The 21,727-nt window shown below is 45.3% G+C and overlaps 1 protein-coding gene across 1 annotated transcript in view; it reads right to left on the bottom strand.

Annotated features, from left to right (window-relative positions):
* STAC (SH3 and cysteine rich domain) overlaps positions 1–21,727 on the bottom strand; it is an 80,286-nt gene that overhangs the window by 22,414 nt on the left and 36,145 nt on the right. Inside the window, exons 3-4 of the mRNA XM_068152720.1 lie at positions 4,604–4,704; positions 1,558–1,639 (exon numbers count right to left, since the gene is read on the bottom strand). Of these exons, the coding sequence (XP_068008821.1) occupies positions 1,558–1,639; positions 4,604–4,704 (183 nt within the window). The remainder of the gene's footprint in view (positions 1–1,557; positions 1,640–4,603; positions 4,705–21,727) is intronic.

The raw sequence follows: 21,727 nt of genomic DNA, 5'->3' as shown, positions 1-21,727 counted from the left end.
AGGGCAGGGGGAGCCAAAAAGGCCATTACCCCTGCTGGCACATGTCCATTCAAATTCTCACTCCCCCTCTCCCTCACAGTGGGCTCCAGAAGTTATCTCCCATGGCAACAAAACAGACGCCTTCAGCTGGCAAGAGCAAATGCAGTTCAAATCCTCTTCTGCACTCTGCACTATCAGACCTCAGCCTCCCTTGCAGCACAAGGCAGTAGACACATAGAATACAGCAGATTTCATCCCACTGTGTAGTAGGAGGGAAAGTTAGGCCAAAGCACTGAGACTTTGCATTTTGATATGAGTAAAGCACACCTCATTTGGTAGCCAGTTAGTTCAAGATGCTTCCATAACTGCTGGCAAAAACGGTAGGTGCATCTTTAGAAAGAGAAACATAGATGAACTCCATGCCATTCACTTGTCCTGGCTGCTTTTAAGCTGCCAAAACCAACAAAGTATGTGTCCTCAGAAAAATCATTGTAAACTGACTGCTTACTTTTAACTGTTAACTGCTGGGCTTCCCTGGTCAGAGCACTGATGGAGACAACTCTTCCAGAACCAACTCACGTTCTCTACTTTAAAATGTTTCTTTTCAGATTTTTGGTATTACAGTGAGCAAAATCTGGTCTTTTATACACTCAGACAACACACACAGACATGGTTAATAAGGAAAAAAAATATGAGAGAAGTAAGAATTATGGATTAAACAGGACAGGAATCTATCAATGTCCCTCTAAAACCATACTAGTGAATTGAATGCCTCCTGTTTTGATCTCCCTGCCTTTCCTCTGGTTCTTCCCAGCTTAGACCTTCACCTCAATATTCCAGGGTTTGTTCCCTTCACAGAATCACAGAATCAACCATGTTGGAAAAGACCTCCGAGATCATTAAGTCCAATCTATCACCCAACACCATCTAATCAACTAAATCATGGCACCAAGTGCCACATCCGATCTCTTCTTAAACACCTCCAGGGATGGTGACTCCACCACCTCCCTGGGCAGCACATTCCAATGGCCAATCTCTCTTGCTGGGAAGAATTTCTTCCTCACATCCAGCGTAAACCTCCCCTGGCACAGCTTGAGACTGTGTCCTCTTGTTCTGGTGCTGGTTGCCTGGGAGAAGAGACCAACCCCCACCTGTCTACAGCCTCCCTTCAGGTAGTTGTAGAGAGCAATAAGGTCTGCCCTGAGCCTCCTCTTCTCCAGGCTAAGCAACCCCACCTCCCTCAGCCTCTCCTCCTAGGGTTTGTGCTGCAGACCCCTCCCCAGCCTTGCTACCCTTCTCTGGACTTGCCTTCCAAGTTCCAACCCTTAATCTCAGCTAGTTCTTACTATAAACAAACTGTACATATGGGGTTTGGAGCGAAACACACAATAAACACACCCTCTCCTCTTCCAGCTTTGTATCTTTGAAGTGGTCCTTTCCTGAGATGGCAGAAGGACATTCAGTCACCGAAAGGAGATGGAAGGCTGCTGAGGGCAAACACCATGGCTGGAAGTCTGCCGCTGCTGTTGCAGAGCACTGGCCAAAGGGAGACTGAATGGAAAAGCAATCAAAACCTACCAATAGGCATCACTTCTTTGATGCAGCCAAACTGTTCATGAATGAGCAGTGGTGAGCTGTAGTACCGCCGAAATCCCTTTGGCTGGAGGGAGAGAAAGCAAGGACAAGTGAAGAGCACTGCTGCCACCATTGGTGTAGCAGAAACAAAGTCAACTCTGCAGCTAATGGCATGTGGCAGATTTAGGCTGATGCCTAGGAAATTTTCCACAGATCTTGAGTAGAAAGTGGCAGAATGTAAATAAATGACCATTGGATGTAAAAGGGAAAATAATGATAAGATCTAAGTCACAGAATCACAGAATTGTCAGGCTTGGAAGGGACCTCAAGGATCAGCCAGGTCCAACCCCCCTACCATGGGCAGGGACACCTCACACTACAGCAGCTTGCTCACAGCCACATCCAGCCTGGCCTTCAAAACCTCCTGGCATGAGGCTTTCACCACCTCCCTGGGCAACCTGTGCCAGTCTCTCACCACCCTCATGGGGAACTTCTTCCTAACATCCAATCTGAATCTACCCATTTCTAGTTTTGTTCCATTCCCCCCAGTCCTATCACGCCCTGACACCATAAAGAGTTCTTCCCCAGCTTTCTTGTAGCCCCCTTCAGATACTGCAAGGCCACCATAAGGTCTCCTTGGAGCCTTTTCCTCTCCAGACTGCACAACCCCAGCTCCCTCAGTCTGTCCTCATAGCAGAGCAGCTCCAGCCCTCTGCTCATCCTCATGGCCCTTCTTTGGACATCTTCCAGCACCCCCAAATACTTCTTGTACTAGGGGTCCAGAACTGGACACAGAGCTCCAGATGGTAGTGACCCCATTGGTCTGATAAATAACATAAAGCTAGTTGTATAAACTATTTCTGTCTCTTTCTCAGCTTCTTCACTTTAGATAGCAGCTTTTGCTTGGCTGTTGCTGACCTTGGCTGCATTCTTCTTGTGGCTAAGAGCTATCACAGTATCACTAAGGTTGGAAGAGACCTCGAGGATCATCGAGTCCAGCCTATCAACACAGACCCCATGACTAGACCATGGCACCAAGTGCCACGTCCAATCTCCTCTTGAACGCCTCCAGGGATGGTGACTCCACCACCTCCCTGGGCAGCACATTCCAGCGATGAACGACTCTCTCAGTAAAGAACTTTCTCCTCACCTCTAGCCTAAACGTCCCCTGGCGCAGCTTGAGACTGTGTCCCCTTGTTCTGGTGCTGGTCGCCTGGGAGAAGAGACCAACCCCTTCCTGGCTACAACCACCTTTCAGGTAGTTGTAGAGGGCAATGAGGTCACCCCTGAGCCTCCTCTTCTCCAGGCTAAACAATCCCAGCTCCCTCAGCCTCTCCTCGTAGGGCTTATGCTCAAGGCCTCTCCCCAGCCTTGTTGCCCTTCTCGTTCAAGTGTCTCAATGTCCTTCTTAAACTGAGGGGCCCAGAACTGGACACAGTACTCAAGGTGTGGCCTAACCAGTGCAGAGTACAGGGCCACAATGACTTCCCTGCTCCTGCTGGCCACACCATTCCTAATAGAGGCCAGGATGCCATTGGCCTTCTTGGCCACCTGGGCACACTGCTGGCTCATGTTTAGGCAGCTGTCAATCAGCACCCCCAGGTCCCTCTCTGTTTGGGAGCTCTCCAGCCACTCTGACCCCAGCCTGTAGCTCTGCATGGGATTGCCATGGCCAAAGTGCAGCACTCGGCACTTGGACTTGTTGAATGCCATCCCATTGGACTCTGCCCATCTGTCCAGTTGGTCGAGGTCCCTCTGCAGAGCCCTTCTACCCTCTAACTGACCAATATCTGCTCCTCCGCTTTTCTCTTTTCCCTTGTACAGGAGGGAAGGGGGTGGAGAGGGGGAAGTTTTTGGTAAACCCCTGGTTTTGTCCAGGGGGATCCTTGTTTATAAATGTAGATACCTGTAAATGTTGTATATTTAGTACATATTTATTGCATTTCATGTTTCTAGATTTTAGTTTGCTTGCAAATACAGCTTCCTTTGCTTCCAGCTGGGCTGGACTGGCAATCTTATTTTGCGGGTGATTCTTGAAATGAGTTGGGGGATGATTTCAACCCCCCACATGGCACAACAGCGTGGCACAGCTGCAAATTTGCCTCCCATTGTAGAGTCACTGTAGCGTTTAGGGAGCTTGGGATTGATTTTTTCTCCTGGAAAAAAAAATAATCCAGTTTCTCACATTTCTGTGGAAAGAGGAAGAGATTTTCAGCTCCCCTTTTGCTTTGGTCTCATACAAAAGCAGCACTAATGAATTGCAGTAGAAGTGCTGAATCATTGGAGGTGCTGGGAAGTTTCCCTCTCCCTTTGCTCTGATGTAACAGGAATTTGCACTGTTTTGCATTTGCTAAATATGTGGCTACCCTCCCTCACCCTAACACCAAAGCCATGTGCTCCCATGTGGGCTAAATATATGGCTACCCTTCCTCACCCTAACACCAAAGCCATGTGCTCCCATGTGGGCTAAATATATGGCTACCCTTCCTCACCCTAACACCAAAGCCATGTGTTCCCATGTAGGCACCTGTGAAACCCAAGGAACTTAAGAGTCTTTCTGCAGGTTTTTCTAAGGTTTGTTGCTGACTGACTGCATCTTCCCCTGCTTTTTCTGGGGTTTTATTTTTTTAGGTCTTGTCTTGCAAGGTCAAACAGCTCCCCCAGTCATCACCAGAAGTCCTCTCAATGTTCATTTGTAAAGAAACAAATGTTAACAACTCAAGCTATACCATTAAAGAATATCACAGTATGGCCAATAACAGTGCCCTGTGGCACGCTAGAAATCATTCTGAGAAGGTTCCCAGGATCCCAGGATGTTAGGGGTTGGAACGGTTTAATTTACATTCAGGTTTTTGAGTAGTAGCAATTACCCAAGCTGATAATAGGACACTACCTGGCTTTGTTTTTCCCACCTCAGTAAGGAGACCTGGTGTCAGTTGTGCTCATGCACCAGCTAAATGCCAGTCAGGGCATCAGGCCCACTAAGTAGGTGCCCGCAGCACAAGCTGGTGTCTCCCACTGCACTTGCTGCCCTGCCCTGCTCACTTACCAGCTTGCCCATGCAGCGCTGCTGTCCAATGCTGTCTGCACACTTGTGGTGGATGCTCATCTTGCAAGCCTTGCAGCGCAGTCCATGCTTAGCAGTTGTCCCTGGAAGTGCAGGGAAAGGATCTAATAAGTCAGAGTCAACAGTTTCCACACGTGTAACAAATGACCTGAACAAGCAGTTGCAGCATTCTCCAGCTTCCCTGGGTTTTTAAAATATATACACATTTTCTTTGAAATGTCTCCATTTGAAGCCTTTCTCTCCCAGATTCTCTCCTAGGCTGTTGCTGCCTGTAGATACATATTGGATTATGTTCTGTTGTATGATACCCTTATCAGTGAGGTCTCTGCCTCAAAACCATCAGCATTGCTATTTTGAAAGGGCTTGGCCTGAGAGCCATGCATGGCTGAGGGAGCTACTGAAAGACCACCCAGGCTCTGAGGCTTCCCTGGGAAGCCAGACCACCAATGGAGAACAAGGTTTTTGGGGATGAGAGGTAGCTTCAGAAGTGTGTGATAAGCCAGTTCCCTCCCCATTGCCTTCCTAGGAGCCAAGGGACTGCTGCTGTCACTTGCACAAAGGGTGCAGGAATGGCTCTTGGCACATCCCTGTGTGTGGCAGCGAGCAGTCCATGGGCCTGACCTTGACCTCCTTCACTGTGAGTGGAAAAGTTCAGTGCCACAGGTAGGGAATCACAGAATTAACTAGGTTGGAAAAGACTTTTGAGATCATCAAGTCCAACCTATCACCCAACATGAACCTTCAGGAGAAGTTTTGCCTTGCAGAAGCAGAATTCCACTTGGACAACAGCAGTTTTGCAATGACAAAGCCAGGTCTGTTTGCTTCCAGGCAAAAAACCCATTTATTCATACACTCATACGACTTCCTAAGATACAGAGAAGCTGTTCAGCTACAGCAGCTCTTTTATCCCCACATGACTGTATAAAGAGAATGAGTAAACAACGTGTCAGCTCATTAGCATCTACTGTGTGAGTGAGTAAGGAACAAGGTAGTAATAAAAAGAAAACCCACCCCAAAAAGCTCTTGACATTTTAACCATCCCTTATTAGTCAGACATGATAGAAAAATTAGTCAGAAGAGGTTCTGCATCTGAAAGTACTCATGTAGCTCCTGGTTATTTGTGCAGTCACTGCCATGGATGTGCTGCTGGCTTCATTCAGGGACACGATGTGCCTCAAAGAAACACTGTAGGGCAGGGCTCAGCCAGTCAGCAACAAAACCTGAGCCCTGCAGGACAGCTTTCAGGGCAAGAGCTCCCTGAAGTGGCCACTTTCAAGTCTGTTGTGGGTTTAAGACTGGATGTCTTAACCATGGAGTTGAAAGTTGCCCAAGTACCAGAGAAGTACAAGGAGGTGGACACAGGAAAGCATAATCTTTGTTATTTCATTCCCATCATCCTGCACCCCCTATGTACAGAGACATTACATTGAGACCTAGGTTTTGGTCTAGCTGGGGAGAAGGTTTTGGCCTAGTGAGGTTTGGGGAAAATGGCTCAGGTGGAGAACTAAGCTGAACATGAATTTGTGTATTTTGTATTTCTGTCTATATTTGTGAACAGTATTTCCATTTAAATTTCCAATTCTGTGAGAACATTTTCTCTCCTTTGTTGGTGGAGGGGTAAAATAGCTTTCTGTCCACTCAAACCAAGACAGTCAGAAGCAGGCAGGAGGAGCTAGAGATGGTTGCAGGGGGCCAGGCTCAGATGTTTCACTTGTGTGCTTCTTGCAGAAGGAACTGACATCCTCCCTTCCTCCCTGCTGAGACTGCTGGAGAGATGAAGAGTGAATAGGGTTAAGCATAGGAGGCACCCTGGGGACTCCCATGGAGTGGGGTCACAACCTGCCCCCTGCTTGTTGCCTACCTGGCTCTGGTCAGTTGAACCCACACAGGGCACCTTGCTGCTCAGGTAAATGCAGGCATCTTGCCTCATTCCTCCATTCTTTTCCCTAGCAAACAGAGGATTTACTAAAAGAACACATCCCTCATTTTTTTGTTGTGTTTTTGTTTGTTTTCACTTTTTCTCTTCAGTGTGGCTGCACTCTGATCACTGTGCTGTGAGGAACTTTGCAGGTCTGGTTTCCTCCCACTAGCACGTGCTCAAACCAGTATTGATTTCTGTGCTGTTATTAACTGATTGTGAAGCTATGAATCACCCTTCCTGGTGACCAGCCACTGACACAGTGAGGAAACATAGCATTTCCTCCACATTTTCTTTCATTATATTTATAGAGTGGAAGGAAAAATAAAAGGGACAATGACATCACACTTTGCCTATACAACAGGGATTTGGCGTCAGTGCTTACACTGTCTCTAATTCTACTTCCATGCTGGTCTGCACTGGCATAACTTTTGCCTGCTGTGCCAAGTTATTCCTGGGATTCAGCTGAAAAGGCAGTAAGCCTCTCCCAGCTTTCCTTCCACCCATTTCAGTGTTCACATTATGAGGCAGACCTTGATCCTTATGTTTTGTAACCACATGATCACAAGAGCCACACATTTGTCGAGGGAACTGCTCGTCAAAATGCTGTCAAAATGAATGCAAGGTACCTGTGCTACCTTCAACAGTCAAACCCCAGCTCCTTCAGAGCAGAAACTATCTGTCACAGAATCACAAAGACTCACAGGAAGTTAGGGGTTGGAAGGGACCTCGAAAGCTCATCCTGTCCAACTCCCCCTGCCAGAGAAGGATCACCTAGAGCAGGTCATACAGGAATGCATCCAGGCAGAAGACAAGAGGAGACCTCATAACCTCTCTGGGCAGCCTGCTCCAGGGCTCTGTCACCCTCACAAGGAGAAAGTTTTTCCTTATGTTCCCATGGAACCTCCTCTGCTCCAGCTTACACCCATTGCCCCTTGTCCTGTCACTGGAATCACTGAGCAGAATCATAGAATCATAGACTCATAGAATCAATAAGGTTGGAAAAGACTTCAGAGATCATGAAGTCCAACCTATCACCCAACACCTCACAACTAACTAAGCCATGGTTTCAAGTGCCACATCCAATCCCCACTGGAGCACCTCCAGGGACGGTGAGCCTGGCTCTATCCTCCTGACACTGCCCTGCACATCAACATGAATGAGGGCACCCCTTGGGCTCTTCTGCTCCAGGCTAAAGAGACTCAGCTCATGTCAAAATGAGTAAGACAATACATGATTAAAAAACAGCTCTATATTTCTGTTGCTGAAGGTCATTTGTTACCTGTTAGTAGGTAAGCAGTGGCCTCAGAGAGAGGAAAAGTATCTCAGTCTAACACTTGAGTTTACAAGAAGTCTTTTTAAATCAAAATTAAATTCCCTTTAACTACCTAAAGCTTCAATCTTTAAGTCATTGTCACTTCTAACTACTTGGTTTACTGTGGGATTAGGCAGCTTGGAAATAATTTGCATGTAACTCCCCGCCTCCCACTGTGGAATAACTAAAGGGCTTAAAGAAGCAGCATTTATTCTGTATTTGCACTTAACTGCCGTATCTCAAGCTCTGAAGATGGCATTTCTACAAGGCAGATTTTCTTTTTCTTCCCCAGGATAATTATTTCTTCTTCAGTTTCTGATCTCCATCACACCAAATCAATCCTCCTCAGAGACTCGTGGCTAAACTATCTCAAAGCTGCACACCAGAGATTAGGCAACTCTGCATTTGCAATGAATCTGATCCAAAAGCTCCTGAGATTCCTGCGGCTGTGCCTCAGCTCACATTATGGAGAAGAACAGATACATATACAATACAGGTGTAAGTGAGAGCAAGGTTTTACCCATTGCTTCAGGCTTTGGCCTTCCATGTAAGTAAACTTGCTGATCTTGCAGTTGCCCCAGTGGGGCTAGTTTGGGAAGGTACTCTAGTAGTTTGAAAAGGGGGGAAAGGCAGGCAGAACATGGATCTTGCAAGCAAGTTATGTAAAGCTGAGTAAGTACAGCAACAGTCCTACAGTCATGCTGGGGTAAGAGGTACTTCATTATGCCTGAAGGAGTGGCACAGGGTATAACAAGGTGCTCAGATGTTATCTGCCAATACATTTTCCCAGAGAGCCCAGGAAATCTAGGAATTTGGTCTGAACATAGATGAAAGGGTACAAAAGAGGTGGTGTTAATGACTAAAGTAAACACTGATGACAATGGCAAGGACACTAACACCTCCACCACAACGGGGCAGGCAAGCTGAGGGGAATTTGTATCCTTTGACTTATCTCCCATAGGCTACCAGGGCTTGTTTGGAGTGGAAAGCCTCTCTGTGCTGTGCTGTGCTTATTCCCACGGGGTTAATCTTTCTGTAGACTGAAGCATGGGGCAAGGGAAGAGCAAGGAGAAAGTTCACCTTTGAAATGGCCACAACAGCATCTGGATGTGTTCCTGCAGAAGTAATGTAGTCTGGGATACTGACTCTCCTCAGGGACGTCTGCTGAACATATTCTGATGACCTGCAAGCCTGACCATTACCCTCTTGTTTGCTTCCTGTCCCCCTAAATAGCTCACAGCCTGATTGCAGCCTACCATCTATTCCCTCTAGCAGAAATTCCCTTATGCTAACCTTAAAGTGCAGCTGGAAGCCACTGGTATAAAGTAGTCACTGAAATGTCTTAGCACACCAGGAATAATGTCCACTTATGGTGGATCAGAAAGAGTGGAACTAAAAGCTCAGCAATTCATCTAGCCTTGGAGTACCCTAACCATTTTTTCTCTGGTTTTAATTCAAAGGGGGAGTAGACCAACAGCTTGATGAACTCTTTGTTATTACCTTCACAAAACAATCACCCCTCTCACTCCCATCTCCAAAGATGCTTACTAAAATTAACCAAATTGCCACATGCTGAGCATGCCAAAACAAAGGTTCTGCTCAGCCAGTGTTTTATTGCAGTCTAGGGACGTGATTGGCACTATTTCCACTCTGGGAACACTATCCACTGAACAGGGTGGGCAGTGTGGAAAGAAGGGGCAGCTCTTCTCAGTACTTTTTAGCTTTCACTGGTTAATGTGTGCCCTCCTGCATCATTCGGGGCATAAGACCTGGGGCAGTTCAGTCTGGAGAAGAGAAGACTGAGAAGGGATATTGTTAATGTTTACAAATACCAGAAGGGTGGGAGCCAAGAAGGTGCTAGTGTCTTTTGAGTAGTGTCCTGCGACAGGATGAGAAGTGGCAGATGCAAACTGGTAAACAGGAGGCTCCATCTCAACGTGAAGAAAAACTTCTTTGCTCTTAAGGGGGACAGAACCCTGGAGCAGGCTGACTGGAGAGGTTGTGGAGCCTCCTTCTCCTGAAACTTTAAAGACCCACCTGGATGCATTCCTGTGTGATCTGCCCTAGGTGATCCTGCTTTGGCAAGGGGGTTGGTGGTGGTCTTCCTTCCAACCTTTACCATTCTGTGATTCTGTGATCTCTTGAGTACCATATTACATTAATTCCAAATTCCAGGCAATGAAAAGCTTTCCTGCAGGCTCAATGTCTATGTCTCTTTATGCCTTGCAATATAAGCATGTTTGTCAAAACTTGGGATAGGATGGCTCCCACTTTAGGGAATAATGGGTACAGCTGTCAGAGGTGTCACTGCTAGGGCACTATTTGGCCTAGATGCTGGTGTCCAAGCTGTAAAAACTGCAAGCTGCTAAACCTGCAGGTTTAGAATGGAAAGTACCAGACATGTTTAGCTTGTAGTGCCCATAAACATGACTGTCAATGGAGTCATGAAATTCATAGAGGAAAAAAACAATCTACTCACACATACATTTGCATATATGTCCTCCATGCCCTGTGCATTCATCTAGCTATAAATCATCTCAGTCTGTTCTTTCTTTTGCAAATGAAAAAGTCAAACCTGGCAGAAAAAGCAGGGCTTCACTGGAAGCAAATAAGGAAACTTCATGTCAGGGTATCTGAGCAGCTCTTAAATAAACTTCCAAATGAGGGAGGCTCTACCACAGCCATTTTCCTTTAGATACCAGCTAATGTACCCAGACACCTGGCCCTGGAAGGACAGATTGCTTTGAAAAGCAGGTCATGTTTAATAACACCTCGCTAGAAATACTCCCTGACTGGGTCAGCTCCCATTTGAATATCTAAACGGGTGGCTAGGGTTTCCAGAACAGCCCCAGAAAATTGAATCTTAAACTGTTCTGATAAGCTGACCTTAAATATTAACCAAAGGACACGCTGCATGACTTCTGTAAATCTAAGCCTTTTTCCAGAGGAAGCCTAAATGGAAACACAGCACCTCAACATATAGTGAACAGGAAGATTTGTGGGCAGAAAGAGACAGAGGCAGAATTTGTTTCCAAGTCTTCATGTTTGGCTCTCCTATAAAAGTAATTCAGCAACTACTCTGCATTTCAGGAGAGTGACATTTAGCTTCAGGAATGCAAATGAGGATTTTGTTTGTCTAACACATGCAAAGGGAACCTTTATGATCCTCTTGGCCCCTGCGCTGTTGGCTGATGCTTTCCTGCCTGTTGTTTCAAGGCTCGACACAAGATTAATAGCTGGAGAGGGAAAATGAGCCCCACAGCCTGGAGAAATCTGAAATAAACCTGCAGATGTTGGTAACAACACGACTTTATGCTGACTGCATAAAGATAACTATATTAGGCACTCATGCTGAAGTGAAAGGAAAGAAACCCCACACAACAAACAACAAAGGACAGAATAAAAACAGTCAGGTGACAGAAGGCTGTCATCTCCAGCTGCTCCAGCTACGACCCAACCACTATTTTCTATCCTTGTAGCTGAGAGGAACATGCCAGTCAGAAATTGTTTTGATTTAAAACTTTCATAAACAAACACATTTGAAATTACAGATTTCCCACAGAGCTCCAAATTCTGCTGTGGGAGGCTGATAAAAATAATGAGGGTCTTGCCCCTTCCTCCCCAGGAGCATTTGTGATTGTCACCAGAGTGCTGTCTCCATGCCAAAATTCATGGGAAAAGGAGAATTTTAAGCAAGCTGGGCCAGCATTGCAGCAGTGAAGGCTTTATGATGTCACCTTAGAAGGAGAAAGGAAAGTCCCTGAAATGGCACTGGGGCCCTTGCAGTCATCTCTAGGCCTTTTTGCATCCTCCTCTCCTGCCCTCTCCTTCATATCAACTAATTATTTTTGTGTAAAAGCTCTGATGCTCAAAGAGAGACTTTGTAAAGATTCCACCATGGCTATGTTCTGCCCTTACAGCTGGCTGCTGCTGGACAAGTGCTTGGCCTCTCCCTTCCTCTACTCTGGGGTAGAGCAGAGAATAGCATTTTCTCTGCAGGACACCCACAGCTTTAAAGGTAAAAATCTGGAGGCTAAATCTCACAATTCATTTGGTTTGTAAGGATGAACTGGAATCCTTTAGCTTGCTCTTCAGCCTCCTCAGTTGCCTGGGAAATTCACCCTTTCTCTGTCCTAGCACCCTTCTTCTGCCTCTTCTTAACTGACGCTGGGGCTCCATTGGCTGACATTGTGGAGAGGTCAGTGGCTCAGATCATCTGCTGGCATCAGGAGAGCTACAGAACAAAGCCTGAACCCAGATTTCCCCAGCTGACCTCTGGAAGTCACTGCCATCTGATGCCTGACTGATAATGCAACTTGGTGGGCACACAGCTGCCAGGTGTGTGGACTGATATACAAACATCCACCTCACTAAATTCCTGTTACCATTATCACTCCTACTATTAGCCACCTTCCTATTGCACTTGCCACTGATAAAGAAAGGACTGAATGGGTTGTTTAAAAAAGAAACTAAAATAAAAGAAGAGGACATCATAATTTTGTGGACTGCTGTGTACTGTTCCTGAGTGACCCACAGACAAATCTATTATGGCAGCTTTTTGCATTGCCATTTTGATGATTTAAGAGGATCCATTTTCCTTTTTTATTTTTTTTAAGGAGATGAAATTGAACTCTCTGGCTGTCATCCTGTTTTGACCTGACTAGATAGCTGACATGCAGTTGCACACTGGGTACAGGCACTCAGTGCATGAATAATAGACATATGGGAGGAAAATGTTCAAAACACACAGAGAAAAATATGCAAAAAAATCTTATTTAGGCTTGTGTGTGAACAGCAGCAGCACAGGGTTGACATCAAAAGTTTTAATCTTTAGTAAGTTGAGTATTTGTTGTGGGTGGGGTTTGTTTGCTTGTTTGGGTTGGATTTTGGTTTACTGGGGGGGGGTGTCTGGGTGGTTGGTTGGTGTTTTTTACATTTAAATCTGCCAGCTCAAAATGTGCTATGCTGTGGGTAGGGTAAAACAGTAGCTCCCTGGGATGGGGCTACACTGTACAGGGATGTCCAACAACACATGGGAGATGCAGAAGGAATCCTTCCATCTGGGACCAAGCTGCCAGGTCTGGACCTGACCCCATTGCCCTGAGTCCATCTTGTGCCAGTCTGAGCCAAATGGGGTGTGGAGAGAGGCTGGGACATCTGTATTTATGTTCTGTTGAATAGGACCAGCCACGGTACCTGCCCTGACAAATGATTGACTTTTAGATTACATGTCACTGAGAGGTGTGGGTCTGTTTGAGTGTCTAGCCTACACAATTTCCCCCACAACAATATCCAATGTTTAAATAGCAAGAAAATTTGCCTTATGTGTAGGCAGGCTACAAAACAGTGCATAAAATTAGAAGTGACTTCCTAGTGACACAGCTTTCTTTAGAAAACAGCATGCTGAGAAGAAACTCAAGCAGTAACAGGCAGGGTTTTGTACAAGGCTCTAACAGAGATGAAAAATGTCCCCACTGAAATAAAGTCCTTTCTAACTTCATGGTTTTAAATCATACATATCAGCAAGGGGAAATGCCTTCATCCTTCTTGCAAATCAACTCTGTAACTCCTTGACAAAGGACTTCCAGTGTTGCCAGACTTATTATTCTGTGGTTCAGGAACAATGAGAATTACTTAAAATGCAAATAGGCCTTTCCTGTCTTTTGGTGAAAAAGTGATTCTCATTCTTGATGCCTGTTGATCACAAGAGGATGAAACTCACTGCTGTGAGGCCACAAGAGGTTTGTTGCAATGCACTTTTCACATATTCAACAGCTTTGCTATAAATGTCTGTCCCTGAAAGGAAACATCCACCTACATATGTCTTAAAATATCACCTCGGGACTTTTTATCAGCTAAATGTTAATTAAGATGCTGGAATGCTGTGATAAATAAACCAACAGGTATCATCAAAGGAAAAGCTCCCAGCTCTCTAAAACCCAAACACAATATATCATATCTAAGGTTCTTTACTCCAAACAGACTGATGCTGGTATCTCAATACCTTCTTTTCTCACTCCTGAGACTGTGCTTGGAGGTCTTTGTACCAAGCTGCTCTGCTGAGAAGGAAAATAGCTCAAAGGAGAATTGTCTAAGGAATGTGATGCTGAACCGCTTCAGAGATGATGATGGTACCAGATCTGAACACAGAAGAGCAAGGGAACATGAAGAAACGAAACCTGGAGTGGTGTGGTGGGTTGAAATTACCTCCCAACTGACAAGTGGTGTGCTAAGGAGGGACAAACAGAGATGAGTGGCTGATCTTTGCTTCAGTGAACAGAGTGTGCTCAGTAACTCTCCTTGAGACAAAGATGATGAAAGTCAGATCTCAACTAAGATCTCCATGTAGGCAGACTCAGGCTGTTTGCACCTTACATGTGCTCTCATGTGCTGAAATGAAAAGTCCTGCCTCCTCTTCTGTGTTTTGAAACACTTTGAAAAAAGCAGTTGAATTTTGTAGGGCCACTTATGTGTAAGAAAATCTTCATCTTTTGGAGGCCTTGTACCATTGTAGAGGAGTTGGGAAAAAGACAACAAGCATCTGAACAAGAGCTATGCTGTGAAATGATGAGCAATGCTCTCGTCTTGCTGAAAGCGTAGGAAGAGTTCTAGATTAAAAAAAACAACAAAGCACTTTTTGCCCTCATCAAAGCATTTTAATATCCTCTCTGCTCATGGATTTTCTAACGTTGCCTGTTGCTTACAGAGCTCTATCATCAATGGGTATGCAATGAGAGGCTGCTGTGCGCAGAAGATTAGGACAATCAATTAGGACTATAAAAGGTTTAGTTAGAGAAGCCCTCTGATATGTAAATAGCCATTTGCTCTCTGGCCTTCTACCATTTCAAACTTACTGAGGCTTTTGGCTCTTTCCTCCTGTAGCAGAAACACTCCCACATCAGCACAAGCTCTCCTTGCTCCCGGGTTTTGTCAGCACAGATTGACAGGCAGAGCCTGCAGCAGAAAGCCTCACACACAAATTGCTGACGTATGACTTACCATGGCCACAATCCCTCTCCCTCCCTCTCTCAGAGTAGATAGTGATGCAGCTGGAAGGAGGAGCAACAGAAGATAATTACAGGTGCCGTCACTTAAAATCCAGTTCATGGTCAAGATCTGGCCACATGCAGGCTTCTGCTTCAGTACTGTTTCTTCTCTTGGATCACATGTAGTGATCCTTGGCCAGTTGTGCTTGAGATGGGTTACTGCAAGCAGCATCTCAGCAGGAACACACATAGCTTTCTGCCCAGCCTTCTCAGACCACCAGAGAGGGAGCGAGGGGGAGAAAGAGTAAGTAGGGTAAAAGCTGTGATGTCACTGATTCTTCAATAAAACCAGTGTCCAGATCCTCTCCACATTAGCATTTATACTGTATCACCCTTGACAAGAGCTCACTACCACTTTGCTTTCTTTGGTTAAGAAACAGCCTAAAAAATTTCCAGATGGTTCATTTTGAAAGACATCTGTAAGAGATGCACCCAACCCCCGGCTTGCTACAAGCTCCCCTCAGGTAAATGTAGAAAGCAATGAGATCTCCCCTGAACCTCCTCTTCTCCAGCCTGAACAAGACCAGCTCCCTCACCACCTCCTCACTGGACTTGTGATGAAGATTTCTCACCAGCCTTATTGCCTTTCTCTGGACACCCTCCAGCACCTCAAAGTCTTTGTAGTGAGGAGCCCAAAACTGAACAGATTGCTTGAGGTGAGGCCTCAGCAGTACCCAGTACAGGGGTAAGACCTTTTCCCTGGTCCTGCTGGCCATGCTACTTCTGATACAGGCCAAGATAGTGTTGGTGTTCTTGGCCACCTGAGCACACTGCTGGATCATCTTCCATCAGCTGTCAACAAGTACCCCTAGCAAAGCAACATTCAAGCCACTCTTCCCCAAGCCCTTCTCCACGTGATCTGCAAGAGCCACTGGTCTCTGAGACATCCTTCTACATTAAATACAGCAACAAGCAAGTGTGAGCAGGCATTTCACTCTGCATGCTGGCAAAAGGATTTGTGCCAGCTGCCTCATTTTATGGCTTCTGCAGCTCCAAATAAGGTGAAGCTCCTATCAATCTCCCTTCTAGGTGGTGTTTGTGCTGGCTATGTGGCAATGCCATTACCCACCTAACAGTGATATCCTGGCAAAGACTCTAAACATAGAAGAACAATGCTTATCCTAAAAGGTCAGCTTCAAGAAGGTGCATGTAATCTGAAAATACTCAGTGCCTTGTGTGATCACAGGAGAAGTACACAGCAGGACATAAACCCCCCAGATCTTGTATCCTACTTCATCCCTAGGCCTCTACGTAGCCTGAAGCTTACCATTCTGTGCATCACCAAGGGCTGATCTCAGGAGCAATTGGCCACTACTGAGCAGCTTTTCAATGCAGTTTTTGGTTAAAAATCATCTTGGCCAACGGGATATTAAAACACTGATTAGAGATGTGCTACAAAATGTTATTGTTTTCCATCTAATTAGGCAGCAAATGTTGGTCAACATCTTTAAAGTCTCTTTTCACAGGGGATTAACTGCAGTTTCATATTAATAGCTATTTCTCTCAAATTACAGTCAGCTTGAAAATTATCTGGTAACAAATGTGCAACATGTTTGATGCTGTTCAAGGACAAATTAGAATTTAAAATATATTTCCACCCTCTTTTCTCAGCTAAGCAGCTCCTGATTATCCAATTTACTGATAACATTCTTGCCTCATCTCAGAGGAGGAAGCCCTCCCAGAGGATAAACAGACTAAATATTTGCCTTTCAGTATTTGCTTTAAAGTATGTTTAACTCTTTATTAACCAAAGAAAAACATTAATTGAATGCAGGGGTCATGTGTGACCCTCTGTAGCTGCAAGTGGGGCTGTATGAGTTGGATCCTTCCCGTGATGCTCATTAAGAATGGGAGTTGTAGTGATGAGACATCTACGCTGCAGACAGTGTGTTTAGACATTGTTCCATCTGTTCATCCCCACTATCTGTAGTTTAACAGACAAGCTATCCACTTTCTGGAATCTGGAGTCCAGGTGGCATGATTTACACCTGAGTAGTTGATAACTAACAGTTAACTACATACTGCACAGTTTGATGAATGTGGTACTTAACGTCACACTGCCAGAAGGCTTCTTACAGCCCTTCTTACAGGGCTCCTGCCCAAAGTGGGAAGCTCTGTGCTTATGGGGAATTATTAACTCAAGATAGAAATTGTAAGAGATGCCAGGTTCAATTTCAAGATAACAGGTATATTAAAATTCTTACTTTGCATCATGTTTTGCAGCTATATGTTAAAGAATGCCATGGGTCTGTGTACCTCAAAATACCTCTCGCTCACACCGATTCTCACAAGTGCAAGGTGATTTAGGTTCTCAGAGCCATTCAGCACTGACTGGAGTGAGAACCCAGGTCTCTCAAATCATAGGATCATAGAATGCTTTGGGTTGGAAGGAGTCCTTAAAGATCAGGTAGTCCAACCCCCTCTAGTCAGCAGGGACATCTTCAACTAGATGAAGCTGCTCAGAGCCCTGTCCAACCTAGCCTTAAATGTTTCCAGGTGTGGGGCTTCTACTACATCTCTGAGCAACCTGTGCCAGCATTTCACCACCCTCACTGTAAAATATGTCTACCCCACCTGGAGTGCTGTGTCCAGTTCTAGAGCCACTACTACAAGAAGGATATGGATGTGCTGGATGGGAATACATTAATTGTATGTAGTATGCCTGGAATGTGTAGAAAACAGCATTTTTTTCCCCCACATGAGTCAGCACAGGACATGAACTGCAAATGACTAAAATGTTGAGAAGTCTACAGATGGAGTTTGTGTTTTGTTTTGTTTTATAAACATACAATGTTTTTTTAGGAGTATTAGCCTCATGTTTTCTACAGGAGTAAATTGCCATAGAGGTGACTGATGACACACCAAAGACTGAAAAAGAGCAAGAACTTGTTTCTGATGCAATATTAATTTGATTGGGCATTACCAAAGCTTACCACATTTTTGCTAAACACAGCAAACACAGAGGTGTTCTGACTTGATTTTCTTTTCAGAGTGAGGGACAAGAAATAAACCAGGGTCTTTTAAAATAATGATCTAGTGAACTAGATGATCCTTGAGGTCCCTTCCAACCCTAACAATTCTATGATGCATTCCACAAGACACTTTGATTTTCAACATTTTCACTTGCCAGGGTTAGGTATTAGTAACAACTACTACTAGTAAGGACAGCAAACAAATGGGTTTGTAAGAGCCAAACTGCAACAAGATACCCATGAGTGGATGTGTTTAGCAAAGTATGTAGCCAGCACGGAGCTGAAACCTCAGTCCTGAACTTGGAGCTCTCAGTGGCATAACAATAAGCAGCAGAAAACATAATAGAGGTTGGCTCTGAAATTACATTAATTATTTCTGTTGACTTCAGTACTAAAACTGATGAGTAGAGTATTTGATGCTACAAGCAAGCCCCATTAAAATAAAAGGGATCCTCCATGCACTCCTCAGGGCTCCCTTAAATCCGAAATGGTCTCCCTTATTTTATTTGGGAGAAAAGTATAGAACCAATATGCAGAGCTTCTTTGGAATACAGAATCACAGAACTGTTAGGGATGGAAGGGACCTCAAGGATCATCCAACCCCCCTGCCATGGGCAGGGACACCTCACACTACAGCAGCTTGCTCACAGCCACATCCAGCCTGGCTGCAAAAACCTCCAGGGATGAGGCTTCCACCACCTCCCTGGGCAACCTGTGCCAGTGTCTCACCAACCTCATGGGGAACAACTTCTTCCTAACATCCAATCTGGATCTACCCATTTCTAGTTTTGCTCCATTTCCCCCAGTCCTATCACTTCCTGACACCCCAAAAAGTCTCTCAGCAGCTTTCTTGCAGCCCTCTTCAGATCCTGGAAGGCCACAATTAGGTCTCTTTGGAGCCTTCTCCTCTCCAGACTGCACAACCCCAACTCCCTCAGTCTGTCCTCATAGCAGAGCAGCTCCAGCCCTCTGCTCATCTTCGTGGCCCTTCTCTGGACACCTTCCAGCACCTCCAGATCCCTCTTGTATTAGGGGCTCCAGAACTGGACATAGTGGTCCAGGTGGGGTCTCACCAGAGCAGAGGGGGAGAATCATCTACCTCAACCCGCTGGCCACACTTCTCCTGATGCAGCCCAGGATCTGGTTGGCTTTCTGGGCTGCAAGTGCACACTGGCACATGAAAAGCATTTGAATGAGTAAGTTTGCATTATGCTGATCCTTGTAAACATCTTTCTCTGAATGCTGAAACCAATTACATGTATTTGGCCTTTCTCTGACAACTGTAGTGCTTTCAAATGAACAAACAGGCACATGTGCAGCATCCCAATGCAACATTTGGCTCGTAGAGCCTAGCAATCAAGGGGAGATGATGCATGTGCTTTTTGTAGGAAGATAATGGTTCATGTTCCTTTGCTTTAAATTTGCTGAGAAAATTTGCTGTCTCTACTCTTGAGTGTCCTTCTCTCTCTGAAGCTGCAAATTCTGCCATACTCGCGAGGCTGAAGTGCGTGCAGCGCTCTCATGCCATGCACAGTCCATCACGCTGCCCTGTACCAAACACAGCTGCTTGCTTCATAGATCAGAGAGCCATTTAAGGTGAACCTGGAACCATTCTTGGTGGCAAAATTGAAACCATCTAAAGTCAAGCTGAGATTTTCCTGGACTCTTTCCCCTTGTCTTCAAAATATGTATCTGCCTGCCTTTATTCTCATCAATAAGGAATTTAAAGCCATAGACTCATTACTCTTAAATGTCACTGACTGAAGAACACAAATAGAACAAATAGGGTCCATGTTGCAAGTGTAAATTCAGAGCCCTTGCACAGAAGGGATTTTTTTTTTCAGTCTGCCTTTGGGAGCAGGCCTGACACTGTTTCCTGAGAAGCTGTCTGTTTTGCTTCCCCATTCCCATAAGCAACAGATGCCCAACTTACATGGATTAACTGAGCTGCAAAGAGCAATACCCAGCTCTCCCATGCTGCTCAGAACACAGCACAGCAAACCCAGCTATGACTGCAGTAAGGATCAAAGAGAGATAACTAGAGGAATAGAGTAGGTATCTGTCAGAATCAGGGTATCTGGATGCTACAACTTTGTAAGGCAGAATTATTGACAGCTTCTTCTGCCATACCTCCAAGCAAAGATGAGCTGGAAGAGATCAGAGCAATTCACCTGGTTCAGCCAGATGAAATGGATCACATTAGCTTCTTCAATAGTTAGCAAAGGCTTCTCTCTTTAATGAAGTGGCTAACGTACAGAATAGAAAAGGGAAACACTTATAGGATAGAGAAGAGCAGGAAATGTTCAGAAGGCAGCTGGGGTTAAAGCTGATGTGTTGAAGCTTCCAGGTATGCTTCAGGACTCTCCTATCCCAGGCAGGGCACGGATTGCTTGGTGGGTGTTGCTGCAAAGCTTGCTGTCAGCGATGATCCATCTTGAGCAGCAGTGTTTTGAGTGCTGCTGAGTCATGCAGATTAGTGAGGGTACTAATCTCCATACAACTTCATGAGAAGATGCCAGAAATGTGGAGGACTTATACTTGCAGTACATATTTGTGAAGCTGAGCTTTAACAAAGTGTCCGTGCACATTACAGAAGGAGACAAGTTCTGGGCCTGCTTCCATACAGAAAGTTGTTTCAACTAACTGCCTGTATCCTGGATTGCTTTTCAGTTCCTGGGCTAGGAACTTGCCTGGTATTGATGCTTTACTCCTGCTCCTTTTGACTTGCTCTACCACTTAAAGAAGAAAAATAAACTTAATTAAAAAAATGCAAAATAACACCAAAAATATGGAGTGAAAAATGTGGAGGGTTGTGGCACAGAGCAGGTGAAATGAGGCATGATGTGTTTACTTCTTTAATTTATGGACTTGTATCAGATCTAATGTTCTACAGACAGCTGCCCTTTCCAATGAACACTTGTTCCCCACCCAAGCTGAGGACAGTGAGCAACTTCCTGTGGGAAAGGAGGTACCAAGCTGTGAAAACAGCTGAGTGATCCTAGCAACATCTTTCAACAAGTTCCCACACTCTTATCTGAAAGGTAGAGACTTCCATGCCAAAGGACATGAGTTTCTTACAGCAAGCTAGAGAAACTACAGCCCATAGCTTGTACTCAAAGACCTAGAGCACTCCTACATGAAGCTAAGCCAGTGTTTTACTGCTTGTCCTTTCTATAAACCTAGAAACATTGACACCCACTTTTATACTCCTACACTGCCACCAAAGTCATTCCTGATCTCCTGTGCAGGCACAACTAGATGGTAAGTAGCAGGATGACCAACTCATCTACATAAGCTGGCCACAGTAACGTGTATTTCCAGGACCAGACTTCTGAGCAGCAGTTCCTGCAGCTTCCCACAGGGCTGACCATGCATACTCTACATCTCCAGCTACACACCACCACTGCTTCCCTGATCTAGGCACAGCCCCAGTGATAATCTGGAGCATGAAGGTTGCTTTTTTTAGGCCTTCACACTCCACTGAAAATTAATTTACAAGCAAGACTCAGTGTGAAGTTCTTTGCATACTGAAGATAATAAAGGGCCATGAGGATGATCAGAAGGCTGGAGCTCCTCTCCTGTGAGGACAGACAAAGAGTTGGGGCTGCTCAGTCTGGAGAAGAGAAGGCTCCCAGGAGACCTTATCTGACCCCTTCCAGTATCTGAAGGGGGCTACAAGAAAGCTGGGGTGGGACATTTTTAGGGTGTCAGGTGGCAATAGAACTGGAGGGAATGGATGCAAGCTAGAGGAGGGAAGATTGAGATTGGATGTTAGGAAGAAGTTGTTCCCCATGAGGGTGGTGAGACACTGGCACAGGCTGCCCAGGGAGGTGGTGGAAGCCTCATGCCTGCAGG

This window comes from Melanerpes formicivorus, unplaced genomic scaffold, assembly GCF_026170545.1.
Source record: "Melanerpes formicivorus ecotype bairdi unplaced genomic scaffold, bMelFor1.0.p_v2 SCAF_24, whole genome shotgun sequence".
NCBI classification, from domain to species: Eukaryota; Metazoa; Chordata; class Aves; order Piciformes; family Picidae; genus Melanerpes; species Melanerpes formicivorus.
Note: the sequence above shows the minus strand (reverse complement) of the source record. Positions and strands in the feature narration are given on the sequence as shown.